Here is a 17,456-nt window from a genome sequence, read left to right as displayed (position 1 = left end):
CAACAATGGGGGCAGGAGAATGGATTGAGCCTAGGCAGGGGCCAGGGTCAGCAGCATTGGCACATGCTGAATCACGAGAGCCTTCTTGGGCCTGATCTGCCTGCATGGATCAATGCAGACCTGCACCAGCAATATCGCTGGTACAGATCAGGGTTGACCCATTGCGGCTGCTGGGGCTTACCTGGGGCAAAGTGACAATGTACCCTTTGTACCCAATGTACCCTTACCCCTTACAACAGCAAAAATCCACCATGCTGTTTAGCCAGTCCTGGCGCTGCTGCATTGCTGCACTGGGATTTACACTGGATTGGATTGTTTGTGTGTATGAGGGTAGTGCAAGAATAGTGTGTACAAGTACTGTGTGCAGATAGGTCTTTAGAACATTGTGCATGTGCACATTTTGTACATTTCTGCATAAAGAATGTCTATGTGTGTGAGAATATAATGAAAACAGACACAAAGGACATGTTAGACACACTGTTTGATGTGTGTCTGTTTGAACACACATCAAAATAACTGTTTGAATTTATGGAGTCTTCCTCTGTATATAAAATTGCATATACCATCTGCGCATGGTTTGTGGTTTTATGTTGTGTTCACATTATTGCCTTTAGAAATAATGTATATTTATAGGTGAGGGCCTGGTCATCCTATTCATTCATTTAGAAATAAATGTTTATTATTTTAGAACAAAGGAACTCGCTCATATGCTAGGTGTTTCTTTAAAAGATCACTTTTTTATCCCACCCTAATTTCATCCTCTTCCATCCTTATGCTCTCTAAAGGCAGGTGAACAGCCTTTAAAATTAGGACACAAACTAACGAAGTGACCCAGAAGCTTGTGTCAACTTCATGAACCGATTTCTCCAAGGCAAAGAATCACGTTCCTGGTGTTGAGGACCCCTCAAGCTGAACTATATACAAAATGACACATTGTCAATGTATGAGTGTTACCCCTATACTTGGGATCTGACCTTGACTTTCTCAAGCAATTAAGCAAATTATATGACTGAGCAAACCAGCCTATCATGTAATATTGCTTGTTCTGATGGAAACATGATTGTGTACATCCCCTATAGTTTTGTAACAGATTCTCCTTGTGCCCTTCTGTTGGAAAAAGGTTGCACAACAGATGGTCTTTCTTTCTTTCTTTCTTTCTTTCTTTCACTGTTCCTATAGAGCTAGTCTTGAAAGATGTATTTTATGGCAGTCATAAATTAAGAGTGAACTACTCCAATTAAGAGTGAACTACTGGTTTAATATTGAGGGGCACTACATTGTATCGGATAGAATGTTGGGACTTGGACAATTGACAGCTGTTTTCAAATTCCCATGCAGATCTCTCAGTGCCTGCACTGAAATAAGGGCACTCCTAATAAGGGCACTCTCATAAGGTTGTCCCAGGAACAAAATAGGTATATCTTATCTTTATCCTACATATGCCATGTTGAGTTTCATGGAAGGAGAACAGGAGACATCATGATGATGAAGTGTTGTTGAGTTGGTCTTTGAATATTGGCATAAATCCAAATATTTTGGCCTTCATTGGAATGTTGCTTGGATAACATGTTTGTAAAACAATCCTGACCCTCCTGTGCTTATTGCATTTTGGTTTTTCTTCTGACCCTCAGGAAGTCCTACAGTTGGAGAGACAAATGGGTGGACAGCTACTGGAAGAACCAAAGGATTTGCATTTCAAAGGAAGCACCCACAACCTCCGCTTGTCCATTCATGATATCACCCACTCTCTCTGGAAAAGCAAACTGCTGGCTAAATACCAGGTAAAGGCTAGCAAGTGTTGAAAATATGGAGATATGTATCTGAGCAGTCACATTTTAAAACTAAAAGTGCATCCCTTTGGAATAAGCATAAGAATTTTTTTTCTGAAAGCAAATCCATTGTATGTAAAAAAAAAAAAAAATAGTATTTGTGTTTGCACACTGACTTGTTTAATTTGGCTAGTGCCAAGCATGTGGGAGAATATTTTTTGTAAACATACTTGAGCAGTTAAGACAAAATGCCTTTTGTCAAGAATTCTGTAAGTTAATTGTGGATTTTGCAAAGAATTTTGGTGGTCTTGAACCTGGCACCCATGAACCAGTTAGTTCTTAGTTCTTAGTAAAATTCCAACAATCACACTTTTGTTTTATTTTTGTTGGAATCTGCATGCCCATTTTCATTCCCTGTCACTTCCTCCACAGGAAATTCCCTTTTACCATATCTGGAGTGGGTGTCAAAGAAATCTGCACTGTACCTTCACCCTGGAGAGGTTCAGCCTGAGCACTCTGGAACTAGTCTGCAAACTCTGTATACGACAGGTTGAAGGAGAGGGGCAGATATTTCAACTTAACTGTTCCGTCTCAGAGGTGAGGAGGCTCAGATCTTTATACATGACTGAGGAAGGGAGATCAGTGGGGGCCTCTCCCTCCCCATATTACTTGAAAGGATCACAGAGCCTTACTTTCAAGACTGAGCACTTGCAATGGTGCAAGAAACCTTCCCTGCTCTCTCCTCCCCACTGCAGCCCCCCCTCCCCCAAAAGGCCGCTCCTGATTCTGGCTTGATTCTGGCTTGGCATGGAATGTGCCATGGGGTATGAAGGGGAAAGATGAAATCCCTGGAATCCAGGTGGAGGCACCTTCTGTGAGGAGACCTGCAAATGGCAGATGCCAGCATTCAGTTTCCAGGGACTCCTTCCTGCAGTCCTTCCCTCCCAACCTGTTATTTAAGGTCCCAGAGCAGCTTTGGGCAAGGGTTTAGAGAGCTGCACTGAGAAGGAAGTCTCAGGAAGATTCCTTGATTCCAAGAAGAGCTTATTTGGATGCAATCCATCATAAAATCCATTCACCTCTTCCACACTTCTCTCTCCTCTGAGAGAAGGGAAATGAACTTTGGGAGACCCAGGCTCAAGTCCCTGTCCTGCAATAAAAGTTCACTATATAGCTTTTGCCTTTTCTTTCCGTCAAATTTATTGAGAAGATAAATGACAGAAGACTGTTAAACGTTTTACAGCACAGTCCTAGGCATGTCTATTCAGAAATAAACCCCACTCATTTTAATAGCACTTACCCCCAGGATATGTATTGCAAAATGCTATGGGCAATATGGGCAAACCTGATTTTTAACCTGATTAATAATTCTGATTATTTCTGTGGGAAGACAAAAGCAACCACTTGTACTTGCATAATATCTGAAGAATCAAAAAATAATGGGGAAATTGTAGTTTACAATCTATGCTGAGGTGGCCAGCATATCTGTGGACATTCTGAGTTACTTGCAATTTCCAACAAGCAGTTCACAGACAACATAATGCTTCACTTGGAGGCAGTGTTACAGTTTAATCAGGAAACTGCTTGTTGTTCAGGAAAAGAATAGGTAAAACCATGTCCCATTTTATGCCTAATGCCCATTATCACTTATGAAAGAAGGTTCTACTTAAATGAGTATAGCATATTTCTAAAGAAAATGTTTAGGATTATAAGTAGATTGCCACAATTTGATCTTTCAAAACTGGAGCAAGATCAGGAAATCACATTCTAGAAAGCAACAAAAAAAAAACATTGGGTATAATCCAGTTCTATTGCAGTCAATGAGAATTTTGCTTCAGTTTGCAGTGAACGCTACTGTTTTTTCAGTACAAATTTGAGCTGACTAACAGGCACTGCTCTGGAGGATCAGAATTGGTTTGAGGAAAGTATTGGTCTCACTTGACTTCAGAGAAATGGAACTGACCCATCAACTTCATGGGAACATCACTGAGACCACAATTTTGTTTTCAGTGTTTGAAGTGCTGCTGCTTCTCCCTTGCAATGTGGAAATGGCATAACCAAGGTGCAGCATTTTGTCGTCCTTTTCTCCTTATATAATTAAGGACAGCACTTCTCATCTGTCAGGCTGCTGACTTGGCCTCCTCGACTCTTTCCCACAGCTTGCTGGCACACCAAACACCATTCCTGCTCGGAGTTCCACCATTCTTTTCAATTTCAGTCAAACATTAATAAGGAACGATCCTGGCCTCATGGTACCATAGCAACCAGCCAGCAGCTTTCGTTCCGAAAGCCATATCTCTGAGCCACACAGATCCACCCCTGCTGGCTTTGGATGGTGATTTTACTCTCCAAGCCCAGCAGGTCTGTGAAGTTCAATAACTGCAGAACTCCAGCAACAACTCTGGGAACAGATTTTTGGGGATGGGGGAAGGGGCCAGCTGTCCCTCTGATAAATGCCTCCAGTTTGGTGTGCACAAGTGCCAACAGATTAAAGGAAGATGAATCTGAAACAGAAACAAATGAAAAGGAGAGAAAATCCCCCTTTGGGGAGAAGTGATTCCTCATGGCGGGCTGCTTCAGTATAAAGACTTTCTGACTGATGCACTGGGATAAGGGATGATTTATTTCATGTTTCTTGTTTCAGTATGAGCCTCCAAAATAGGGTGGATAGGAGACATGCTAATGAGGTTTCCCTGCTGGCAGCTGACATCTTAGATAAATAAATAAGAGTGCAAAATAGCTGGCTGAGAGGGAGGGACTGGTAAGAGAAAAAGGACAATACATTTTATGTAATGTACACTTAAAAATGTATTGTGTGAATTAGATAACCATGTATTTTGAAACAAATATAATAATATAATATACAGTATTTATATACTGCCTTTCTTGGTCTTTATTCAAGACTTTATTCAAGGCGGTTTACACAGGCAGGCTTATTAAATCCACGCAGGGATTTTTACAAATTGAAAGAAGGTTCTCTCTTTCAAGAACCACCACATTCAAGATGATACACTCCGATCTGGTTTAACATTCTGGCCTCCATCCTCCCACGCTCCGAGCAGATGGAACAGCTCAGCTGCAGCTTGCCAGCTGCTTCAAGGTCGCACGGTGCCAGTGGCCTCGAACTGGCGACCTTGTGGATGTTAATCTTCAGGCAAATGGAGGCTCTACCCTCTAGACCAGACCTCCTGCCCATTTGAACCAATATCAAATGGTTCTATTTGAGTTGAGAATGGTTCTATTCAGTTGAGATAACTGCTACTTGGTGTCAAATAGAGATCACTTCATTATTGTTTGGAGGGCTTCATTTGTTTAGTTCTAATTTTTTTAAATCCCAATTTGGCTCCAAAATCCTTTAGGAATCCAAAATCCTTTAGGAAACAGGAAAATGCAATATTAAAACATAAGGTAATTAGACCCGCTAGGGGAGTGTGGGGGGTGCAGGTCGCACTGGGTGACGCGCCAGGTGACGTGCCGGGGCTAACTTTGAGGCTTTAGGAGCTACTACATCATGCCATATACCGTTGGATGTGAAATGGCCAGCGGAGTGCAGTGCAAAAAACAGAATTGAAATAGCTCCTTTCGTTCAAAAGTTATAGCCAAAAAACCAGAAGGAAAAAATGAATGGAGCCTATGGAAAGTGAGCCATACGTTTACGCGTAAGTAGGCCAATGTTGGCCATGTTGAACTTCGAACAGGTCGTGATCTACTTTTTCCGGCCAAAAGTGCCAGTGATCATGAAAATTAAGTTTCAAATTTGTTTCAAATTAAATTTTAACCCAATAAAATGGAGGATTCCCCCCCCCCATTTTTAATGAACTTTTTAATGTCATTTACTTGGACGTGATCAGCAGTTAAGCAAATTAAGCAAAAACAAAACAGAGAGATGAAGATCCAGTAAGAACTGTGAGGGGAAATGGAAAGTATATTTTTTTTCTTAAAGTTTTATTAATAACTTTCTTTAGCTTTTATTGAGTAATTTGTGTTAAATTTAGGTCGAGTATTGATCCAGGCTGATCTTGCACAATCTTTAATATTGGCTCTTGCTCATTAGTCAGATGTCTGAGCCTGCATAAGAACATAAGAACAGCCCCACTGGATAGGCCCATCTAGTCCAGCTTCCTGTATCTCACAGCGGCCCACCAAATGCCCCAGGGAGCACACCAGATAACAAGAGACCTCATCCTGGTGCCCTCCCTTGCATCTGGCATTCTGACATAACCCATTTCTAAAATCAGGAGGTTGCGCATACACAATCCCCGTAATGGATTTTTCCTCCAGAAACTTGTCCAATCCCCTTTTAAAGGCGTCTAGGCTAGACACATCCACCAGCTTTTTGAAGTTGGGTGAATATTGTATGAGGGCCAGTCTCAGGGAATCCTGGAGATGTTCATCTGTCATGTTGGAACGTTGTGTATTCTTTGTCATTTTCAGATGGGAAAACGCAGATTCACACAAATAAGTTGAACCGAAACAGGAGTGTACAGCTTCACTGCATCTTCTCAAGTTGGGAAATTTGTCTCTAGGCACTAGCTTCCAAAACAATTCTTGCTCAGCATGGGTCTTGAGAAAAATGTCATTTTTAAGGGTTAATATTTCATTTTCAAGAGATGGCTTGTATCATTTTTACTGATAGCAGCTGCAGTTTCTTTAGTGTCCACATCTACTTTGAATGCGTATGACAAGTTCCAATTTTTTGGAAGGCACAGAATCTATTTTCGAATTCCTGGATAATAGAATTCTGACAGAATTCTGTCACATACTTCTCGTTCTGAAAAACAAAATTTGAATGTCCCAGATGGTCCTGCATGAAATGATCAAAATGATCAAAAGTGTTGTTTTCATGGTCAGTCGTCATTAGCTCAAATTTGCTCTTGTAGGACGAAACTGTAGTCATCATCTCACCAATGCACTTGTAGTTCAAGGTTCATATCACTCAGTTCACCTGTAAAGTCAGTGAGAAATGCCAGATCACATAACCACTCCTTCAAAAAACTTCTTATTTCATTCAGCAAATCACGAAACTTTGCAGAAATTTGTGCCTACTTAGCCACCTTACATCTGTGTGCAAAATGATTTCCGCTGCCCCTTCATCAAGAGTAAGGTTGAAAAGCCATCTTTGAAGTGATCTTCCACAAACTGAATTTACAATTTTGAAAGTGATGTCTTTGTAATGAGTCTCTTGCTTGCCAAAACTTGCTGGTGAATGATGCAGTGGTAAGAAAGGAAATCTGGGAAGTTGTCAAGCTGTCTACAGAGGGCTATGAAACCATTAACCTCACCTGTCATTGCTCTTACTCCATCAGTAGTGATGGAAACAAGTCTATGCAATGGAAGATTACACTTTGTCACAAAAGAATGGAAAGAACTGAATATTTCCTGACTGGTAGTTCTCCCTTTTAAAGAAATCATTCCAAGTAGTTCTTCTTTAACACTGAAGTCTTCAAAAACCATCCGGATAAAGACTAGTAACTGGGCTATGTCTCTTATGTCTGTAAGACATAATGTCTTATGTCTGTAAGACAGTTGGAGTGAGAAAGCAACACAATTTGAAACATCCTCCAACTTCAGTTGTGTCTCCACACATCTTTTCTATTCGCCACAAGATGGTGTTTCTTGACAATTGTACATCTTGAATAGCAGCTATGATCTCTTTCTTATTTTTAAATCCTTCAAAAAGATTGTCAGCTGCTTCAAGAAAACAATCTTTTACAAATTCCCCTTCAGTGAAAGGTTTGCATTTCTTTGCAAATCAGGTTGCTGACCTTGAAGGATGTCATTGCGTTGACCAAATGTGACCTTGGCTTCGCCATCAACTGTTGCTGAGTAGCCTATTTCGATTTAAGTTCTTTGAGCTTCAGTTTACGAATTTCACTTTTGGGTGGAAAATCAGCATCAAACTTATTGCTATGCAGAGCCTTATAATGATGTTCCATATTACCCTTTTTGGGCAAGGATACTGGGGCAGTACAAATTAGACAACAACACTTGTCTTTCACCATGATGGAGAAGTAGTCCCTTTCCCATTCATCATAAAAGTGGCAGGTTTTGCTCTTCTTTGGAACACTCATCTTCATTATACTGGATGTAAAAAGGCCAAATTTGCTAAGCCATAAACACTGGCTGAATCTGATCCAAAACTGTCACTGTCCCAAAGTATTAAAGATCAACAGGAACTGAAGACCTCTGGATGATGTGCAATACAAGGACTGGAGATGCCAAAACCACACATGCAGTAAAAAGTAAAAATAAGACTTCATCATACTGGCACCAATAATCAAATAGCACTAAACAATCATCAAAAAAACTCAAACACCTGTCCAGCAAACCAGATAAAATCAAATACCGCCAAACAAGTTCAAATACCACCACATGCGATTTAATAAATTCTGCACACAGTGTAGAATCAACGCAAAGGCAAGGCGAAATAAAATGGCAGTGTAGAATCAACGCAAAGGCTAGGCAAAATAAAATTGCACAGGCAAGCAAAAGTCACAGTGGTTTGAACCAATTAGAAGGCAAGTTGGAACAAAATTAGAAAAGCCCGCCAAAATCACCAAATTCTTGACACTTTTTTGTGTCTGCCTGAAAACGTTTAATGAAAGCGAACTATAAAGCGACCAATGACCAGCACACAACACAACTAATACAGTAAGTGTATTCAGTTAAAGCCCGGGCGAATGGATATTACCTGGTTTATAACACACTTCTACGGGGCAGGGGCAGGAATGGGTGATTATGAGAGGCAGGTATGACGCCGGGCCTGTGGCGTGGGTGGCAAACTATTGGCATGAAAACAACAAGCGCCCCCAAAAGCGCAGGCAAGATTCCCGCAGGCAGGGAAAAAAGACAGGCAAAGGATCAGCAGCGGCGGCAAGCCCTCAGCGGATGGCCTGCTGGCACAAGTCATCTCTCCTAGCAATGGGGCGAGCTGCTGGAGAGATGGAGCCAAGTGGGGCTACCTCTGACCCCTCCACGATCTACAGGTAGATCATGATCTACCTGTTGGACATGCCTGCCGTAGTCCATCGTAAAGGTCCAACGACACCAGAATGGTCCCAGTTCAATGAATGCAGCCTCCCAAAAACACCCGAGAAGGCCCCATCCCTCCCAGCTGCGAGTCTGAGCCTGAGCCGGAAACAAAGCCATAGTCCATCGGAAAGGGCAGCTGAGAGGACTCCAAGGACGTCAGAATGCAGCCCTCAAAAACACAAAAGGGAGCAGGAGGTCCCTCCCTCCCTCCCAGCTGCAGTCTATGGAAAGCAAGCAGCCTCACGTCATGTGAGTAGGCAGACGTGCCTTTGTTGCTGGTCAGGCCAGGCAAAGGGGAATGTGAGAATACCAGAATGGTCTCGATCCAATGGAGCTGGAGATGCTCCAGAAGGCAGCCGCCCCTTCCCCCAAAAAAAGAACAAAAAAGAGGCTTCAGCTGGTAAGGGGAAAGTTGTCTATTTTGCACTTGTGAAGCCAAGAGGGTCTTTATCTTGATATGCCTGAAATAGAAGAACTTTAAACTGGGCACTGGGGAGGACTAGAAATCTCACTGATTCTTTTTGGGGAGTTGTTGTTGCAGGCAGACTACAGAGTAAGCCCCATGGACCACTGTGGGACTTACTTCAGAGTAGACATGCATAGGATTGGGCTCACAGGCTGCAATCCTACCCACACTTTCCTGAGAGTAAGCCCCATTGACCACAATGGGACTTACTTTAGAGTAGACATGCTCTTGGCAGCTCACAGGCTGCAATTCTACCCACACTTTCCTGAGAGTAAGCCCCATTGACCACAATAGAACTTACTTCAGAGTAAGTGGAACAGGTGGAACAGAACTGGCTCCCCCTTATCTCTTTTATTTTAATTTAATTATTTATAATTATTTATTTTAATTTGCTTTAATTTAACCCATGACATCACTTCCAATGGGTCCTGGACAGATTGTCATTCTAAAAAATGGGTCCCAGAGCTAAAAGTTTGAGAACTGCTGCAATAAGTTGTTAGTAAGTTGACACAGGGGTTGTAAAAGTTTTCAAAATCACTAAAATCAGAATTTGGAGGAATAATACCATCATGTTATATATCAATCAATGCGTAATTTCATGCAGAATGCAATGAAACAAACCACATTGCTAAATGGCGTTCTGTGTTCTAAGAAAAGGTATAGCCAAAAAACCAAAGGGGGCAGGGCAATGGTACATCACCACACCCACCACCTGGGGCGTTGCCCCGCCCACTGCATGGGGTGACGCGCAGGCCTTCCTAGTGACGCCACTGATTAGACCATTATAAAATAACACAATACTTAAATAAATTTAAAGGTAAATAAAATTAACAAAATCCATGGCTACAAAAGTCTTGGTGAAAAGTAAAAGTTTCCAATAATCACTTGAAAAGAACATAGATTCATGGAAATGTTGGCATTTGATGGGACCTTGAATGTCCCATCTTGTCCCATCCCCATGCTCCATACAGGAAGTTGAATGAGCTTGTCAGAATTCTTAGGGGCGGGTGGTATGGCCACCATCACTGAAAAGTTATGTCTAGCTTAGAACAGTCCAAGAGTTACTTACCAGAAGGTACTTACCAGAAGTTCTTGATCAAAAGTAATTAGGGCAAAGGGTTCTAGCCTAACCTCGATATAATCTGTTATACTTGCTGATGGATTTGCAAGAAATTATTAATTGGAAGAGTATTCAAACATGCATTCCACTCGCCCCCAGTGACATAATCCCAGGAAGGAATGATGGCAAGTATAGAACACAGTTTGTAGATTGGCCACTAGTATTTATGTCGAGCCTTACAGAACACGATACACAGAAGTCATGAAAAGATGTGATAATGTACACATCTTTTGCAAAATGCAACAGACTTGGGCAAACCAATCCTAACTTGCACTGGAACAGGCAGGCTGAATGTTTCCAGCACAAGTTAGATGCCTACTGGAGATACTCAGGATAAAGAGATATTCCTCCCCTTCCTCCGTGCTCCAGCCACCCCATGGATCTGCACCACCAAATTTGCTGACCTACATCCGAGCAGCCTGTATAAGGTTGCAGGATCAGGTATTTAGGATTCGCCCTACACTGTTGCAGCCAATCCTGCAAACTCCTGGAGGCATCCTGGTCCACACTCCCCGGCCAAAACTGCCCCTTCCCCACCTCTGTTCTGCTGTTCCGCTACCCTCTCTCACCCCGTTCCAGCATGCCCAAACTGGTGCAAATGTAACCCCCTCCAAGCAGGGACATGTGCTTGGAGGCCGGCACATGTCCTCACGCCGGCCTAGCCAGCGTGAGAGTAGTTGCAAATATGCTTTATGGCATGTTCGCGACATTCTTAGGCTGGTGCAGGGGACTTGCACTGGCCCAGCACCACTCCAGGATTGTGAGTCATACAACATTCTTTGTTCAGCCTCCCAGTTCATAACAGACAGATTCCCCCATCCCCACACATGCACACAGAGAGAAATCAGGGTTGCATTGTTTGGCTTCTGTTTTTCTAGTCTTGATTGCTGCTTCTGAGGACAAAGAAGCAAGTTATTCATTAATGCAGGCACTGTTAATTAAATTCTAAATAGGCCTTGATGGTAAAATGTAAGCTACAAAAAGAAATAACAAGGACCTTGGCCTGATTGATTGGCCTGCGGGCTGATTGGCCTGTGAGCTAAATATTCATCTGAGGGCCCCACTCCTACTGGCCCCAATGTCGATGTGGTTGTCTCCATGCATAAGGCCTGAGGCTGTTTCTCCATTGTCCTCCCCCTTGACAATAACTGATTTCCACACAGATGCATTCATTATAAAATTGTTCTGCCAATGAGTGTTCATTTTTAAGGCAAAAACTTTACTCACAGATCAGGTCTAGCCATCTACGTATCAATGTGCAGTAGAATAAACTTTATTTGATTTCACATGGGCTGAGAACAGCCAATGCGGAGTGTTTGAATTACAGAAAGTTTTTTTTTTTTCTGAGTCACTTTTGAAGGGCCAGGAGATGACAGCTGAAAGTTACTTAATTCAGCACTGTGCATCATTGCAAATAACATCTGCTTGGTTATTAAGTATGAAGTTCAACTAGGGCACCATAACATTAAAGACAGATGGTAAAAGAGATATCATAAACAATACAATATTGTATTGAGCTACAATAAGTGCTGCACTGAAGTAATCTCTATCTTAAGAGCAGGGTATTATCTTCAGTGAAGCTCCAGAGTGCACAGTAACAAACTATCTTCTTTTCTGTAATGAGATCTAATAACAGAGAGAAGGCAAAACTAACACCTCTGATCCCATTCATCAATGAGGGTGGTGTGATACCAGCGATACACACATGTGAAATTGGTCCATTTTGGGCGGGGGGGGGGGGGCTGAGCTTTCTGCTTTGCCCGCCTTGCCTTGGACATCTTGCTTGTTTCCTTGGAATAATCAAAAAAACCTCAAGGGTTTTTACATAGTTCTCTCCCCTGCCAGTTGCTCCAGCCTGCACCAGCAAAACTTTGCTAAAAGGGAGGGTGTCATTCTAGGAGCAGGTCATTCATGAGCAGGGTGTCATTCATAGAAGGTCTCCTGTCTGTGAGCACCTCCCCACTGCCACTTCCCAGGTGACCAGATGTCATAACTGCAAAGAGGACAAGGCACCCCAAACATCCAAGAAAAATGTAGAACATGGCAAAATAAAAACTAAAAACACATATATTTCTTTCATGTGGTTAATTTAAACATTTTTAAATTAACATGTTTCATTTAACATGTTAATTAACACCGCTTTTCGATGCACAGACCAGCGACAAGCCACATATGCAATACTCCATGCACACCACCCCAACCCTCCTGAAATCTATTCAAGAGCATTGCAGAGGCTCAGAATGCCGGCATCAGGCAAGAGATGCGACTTCCCTCATCTTTGGAGGCTTCGTATAGCGTCAAGCCTTGCTTGACGACAGGGGTGGCGGTAATCAATATTAAATTTAAAACTATACAGGTCCAGCCTTGTAAAAAATACATGGATTTTTTTATACACAGACTTGACTCAACATGAATGGCCCCTGCAAATGAGAAGGAATGTGGAGAAGGGAAAAATGTACCCCTTTAAAATCACAGTTTTATCTGTGATTAAGAGCCCGATCCTGTGGTCTGTGCTGTGCCTCCGTGGCGCGGACCACAGTCGCAAACGTGCTGGTGCTGATCCAGTGCGCAGCGGGCGCCTGCGTTCCACAGCTCGGTGGTCTCCATGACTGCTGGACCACTGGAATGGGAGATGGGGGCGTGGGGGAGGTGTTCCAGGGAGGGGGGAGGCGCAGCCGGGGGCGTGGGGAAGGCGGGGCGGGAGCGGGAGAGAGGCAGATCCGAGCTCTGCAGGATCCAAGGTGAGCACCGAATCCAGCGCCTCTCGCACTACCACGGGAGGCATCTCGAGAGTAGGGGACGTTCGTAGGGGACAATCCCTGCATTGGGGCTACTCTCTTTAGCGACGCCCAAAAGGTTGCCACGAAAGTAAAGGTGCTCGTGTAAGGCCTGCCCCCTGCACGCCCTGCTGCCTGCCCCCAGTACGCCTCCGGCACTCCCCCTCCCTGCGTCACGCTGGCCTCCCCCTCCCTGTAACGCCCTTGTCCCCGCCCCCGTTTGCTGTTCCTGAGCCAGCCCCGGCGGGAGCCCCACACGGTTATGGCACGGGAGCTTATGGCATGGTTGCAACTGTGGTTCGTGCTGCAGAGGTGCAGTGTGGACCACAGGATTGGGCTATGAGTCATTGTACCAGCTGAATTGTGTTCCAGTTATGGCTGTTGCAAAAAGTGACTATTAAAAATACTATTAAGTGTGGCCAGCTGCCACCAAAAAAAGTAAGCAGCTGTAGGAACCCTACAGGGTTCCAGCGGCCTGCCCTAGCACCAGTAAGGGCAGGTGGGAGGTGGGCAGAACAGGATGAAAAGAGGAATGTAGAGGGGAGGAGGGCACATCAAGACTCATGGCAGTGGTGTCTCCTGTGTCTTATCCACCTTCCTGGGTCTATTCAGAATTAGGCCAGCAAAATCACTGGGGCAGGTCCAAGTAGACCCATGCAGGCTTGAAGGGAGTTGAAGGGTAAGGGAAAATTTGTGCAATAGCCTGTGCAAGTACAAGGAAGGTACAAGTGCAAGGAAGGGTAGCCTCTGCAGGATGCAGCATGGGCTAGGATTGAGTTGCAAATGTACTAGTAGATATAGTATACAGACATACAAAAAGGTGACTGACAACTCTGCAGTAGTTCTTCAGATGTAAGCACCTCTGAAGAAAGTAAGTACCTATCCTTAAATGCTCTAGTATTTGGCAGTTTGCATGAGCAGCCATTGAAATGCAACTTTTGACAATGTTCTCACCACTAACTACAGTGGTGTTTACAGAAACCTGACTGTATTTTGCTGGTGTGGTGGAATCTGTTTATGTATTGGGAGCTTGGCCTGGATATTGAGAGTTTTTTTAATGCATTGTGAAGTTCTGGTATACCATGAAAATCAGCAAGGCAGCTAGTTGAAAACTAAAGAGACTGACATTTCAAGCAGAGCTTTTTAATGCGTTAGTAGTTCACAGACATCATTTGCTTTGCTTTTTGCTGATATGATGTCCAAATTTCTTCTACTGCAGATGCAAGATCCTGGAACAATACATTTTTATTGTACTTATTTACTTTAAATGTCACCATGGATTTAAAATTAGAGTTAAACAATATACTTTCATCTCTGACGGTCATACAGTCAACCTTTTGCTCTGAGGAGTTAGTCTTAATTTGGGTGCTTTTCATATCATTTAATTCAACTGTGAATGCAGGCAAATAAAGGTGCTGATGTCACAAAAACAAGGCAGAGGTCAGAGTGTTAGTTCTGCAACTGAGCTGTTTTGTTATCTTGGCCCAGTGTTTTGACCTCAATTTCCCCATCTGCAAATGGTTCAATTATGTTTTGTAAATTGATTTGGAATGGTACAGATGAGGTGTGCTGAGTATAAAGACTTAGTATAAGTATTGACTCAGATTTGGGCAGTATAAAGACTAAAGATAATCAGTGTTATCAGGCTGCCCAGTGATGTGGATCCATTTCTTATGTGCTTCTTCAGTTTGACAGTATCATTTCCCAGTGGATTTAAAATGCCCATGCCATTTCCTCTTTCTGGAAGATGGCTTACTTAACAGCCTTCTTCAAAACTTACAAACCTGCAGTTTGACAAGGCAGTGGTTTCCCAAACTGTGTGGCAGTGGGATATTCCTAGCAGCCTCTTCGTCCCAGCAATCTTGGGCACCACCATCTTGGATTGTGCAGGTTCTTGTGCGATCCAAGACGGTGGCACCTGGGAGAGCCAGGAAGAGGCCATGAAAAAAGGGCGTCATGACTACAATATCTTTTGGGACTGCTGATTTTAAAGGAAAGCCAGATGCATCTGGGAATTTAAAATTATTTAGGCCAGGGCATATTTTAGAGAGGCTGTTTAAAAACAAAACTCTTTCCTCATTTGTGACCAATAGTCATGAAAAAAGTAGTAGATCTTTTTTTTTTTCCATGATGGACTCTGGCTTGGCTGTTTCCACCTTCAGTGTTGGTTGTTGCAGCTCTTGCTTTTTGAATTGTGATCAGAAATAAAATGCAAGAACAGATCTAGTGGCTTGGCCTGCTGTTGTCAGAGAGATATTTTCTGTGTGGTAGAAGTAGACCTAGGCTACTGTGCTGTGCACTGTGCACTGTGCTATGTAGCTATTGCAACCACAATAATAATGCAATCTTATGCATGTCTACTCAGAAGTTCCAGTGGCACTTGTGGTAGGTGGTCAAAACTTTTCCTATCTTAAAGACATTTCCCACTTTGTGGTATTCCATCTTGTGTTGATTGTTGTTGCTTTGTTGTTCTGGTCTGTTTGACTTTTATAGTTTGTTTTGAAATTTAATCAGTTTTTAAATTATTGTTTTCCATTATTTTATGGCTTTGAGTGCTATTTTGGCAGGAAATGCAACTTAAAAGGTCTGAAATTGTCATGATCATCTCTAGCATCTTCAGTTAGCAAGGCTGGGAAAGATATTTGGCCTTGGGGAGCCATGGCCTGATGCTGTAAATGAAACTGTGATACATTATCTGACTCTGTGAAAGGCATTTTGTGTTTTCATGTATGTTCTTCATTCATTTATGTTCTTTCATTCAGGGTTTGCTAGCCAAATCATAGCCAAAGAGGCTATGATTGATTCCTGCTGGATTTTTTTTCCTCACTAATGCCATCAGCTCTGTTTTTCCAGTGGGGCTGTTCTTATGTTCTTATGTTCTTCTTGAAACTGCAGGAACCTACTGGCATTGAATACCCACTCATGGATCCAGCAAATACCATCACCACCATAGTAGGACCCTGTGCATTCAGCATCCCCCTTCCAATCCGTCAGAAGTTGTGCAGCAGCCTAGATGCTCCTCAGACAAGAGGCCATGACTGGAGGATGCTTGCCCACAAACTAAAATTGGACAGGTGGGTAAGCCTATTGCCTAAACAAGCTACACAGTGTGGACAAACTGTGGCAAACAGTGTGGGCAAATGGATCATATGTGCCGTCAGTGCACAGCACAAGCCTTCTGGTACTTCTCCCAGCTGAAAAACACCTTGCACACAAGGTTATTACCAGTTATAACAGTTTCCAAGGTATTAAGCTTCCTTGGAATTAGAGGGATTAAAGCACCCTTGTTGTCTTTGGCTGTGTAATACAGTTGCCTTTGGCTGTGTTATTTCTTGTCCCTTAAAACATGCAACAAAGTATCACTTAATGTGGATTAGTAGCTTTTATCATACTTTGATCACTTTATTGAACTTTATTGAACTTGAGCTTTTTCCTATTCTTTCTTTTTCCTCTTCTTTCCTATATGTACTAGTAGAGCACATTTCTACAGAATCAGTGATTATGAATTTGAGCAAGGGAGTGGTAGTTGTTTCAAGTAACAGGATGGAAAAGGGTGCATGTGATTTTTAGTTTTCAACTGCAAGGTAGGGTGGAATGTAGTAGTATTCTTTCACCACTGCTAAATAGAGAAAGAAACAAGTGACCACATCCTCAGTGTCCAATATTCCCAGGAGGCAACATCTTACCACTCAACTGTGTACCGTCCAGCTCCTTACTCCCATTGACACCAACAATGTTGTAGACCATTTTCTTTAATGGGGCAGACTATGGGAATTACTGATGTGAATGCTTAACCATTGTCACTGCTGTGTTGCAGGTACCTTAATTACTTTGCTACAAAATCAAGCCCCACCGGTGTGATCCTAGACCTTTGGGAAGCCCAGAATTTCCCCGATGGGAACCTGAGCAAGTTAGCCACAGTCCTGGAAGAGATGGGAAGACACGAGACAGTCGTTTCTTTGGCAGCAGAAGAGAAGTACTGAGGCAACCTTAGAATGGCAAGGAAGGAATGTTAACCATGTCAGCTGTGATTAACTCAAACCGATTACCCCAGACCAATGCATTTTGTAACAAGAGGCATTCCAGAGGGAAAAAGAGACACAAAATCCTGACTTTTCACATGCATTCTCCTTGTACATTATCACAGGATTTGAAAGAAAATCATGCAAAGTTGTTACCGTGATAATATAATTCAATCTAACATTCCTCTCAGCTTGGCTGTACACTGCTTGGTACAGGATTTTACAGTTTCCTAGGAAACGCTTTTTATTGCTATCCAGATATATGGATAA

General features: G+C 42.8%; 1 protein-coding gene across 1 annotated transcript in view; it reads left to right on the top strand.

Annotated features, from left to right (window-relative positions):
- UNC5C (unc-5 netrin receptor C) overlaps positions 1-17,147 on the top strand; it is a 394,830-nt gene extending 377,683 nt beyond the window's left edge. Inside the window, exons 13-16 of the mRNA XM_066631993.1 lie at positions 1,632-1,781; positions 2,202-2,366; positions 16,060-16,238; positions 16,982-17,147. Of these exons, the coding sequence (XP_066488090.1) occupies positions 1,632-1,781; positions 2,202-2,366; positions 16,060-16,238; positions 16,982-17,147 (660 nt within the window). The remainder of the gene's footprint in view (positions 1-1,631; positions 1,782-2,201; positions 2,367-16,059; positions 16,239-16,981) is intronic.
- The last annotated feature ends 309 nt before the right edge of the window (positions 17,148-17,456 follow it).

Source organism: Tiliqua scincoides, chromosome 6 (assembly GCF_035046505.1).
Source record: "Tiliqua scincoides isolate rTilSci1 chromosome 6, rTilSci1.hap2, whole genome shotgun sequence".
Taxonomy (NCBI): Eukaryota; Metazoa; Chordata; class Lepidosauria; order Squamata; family Scincidae; genus Tiliqua; species Tiliqua scincoides.
Note: the sequence above shows the minus strand (reverse complement) of the source record. Positions and strands in the feature narration are given on the sequence as shown.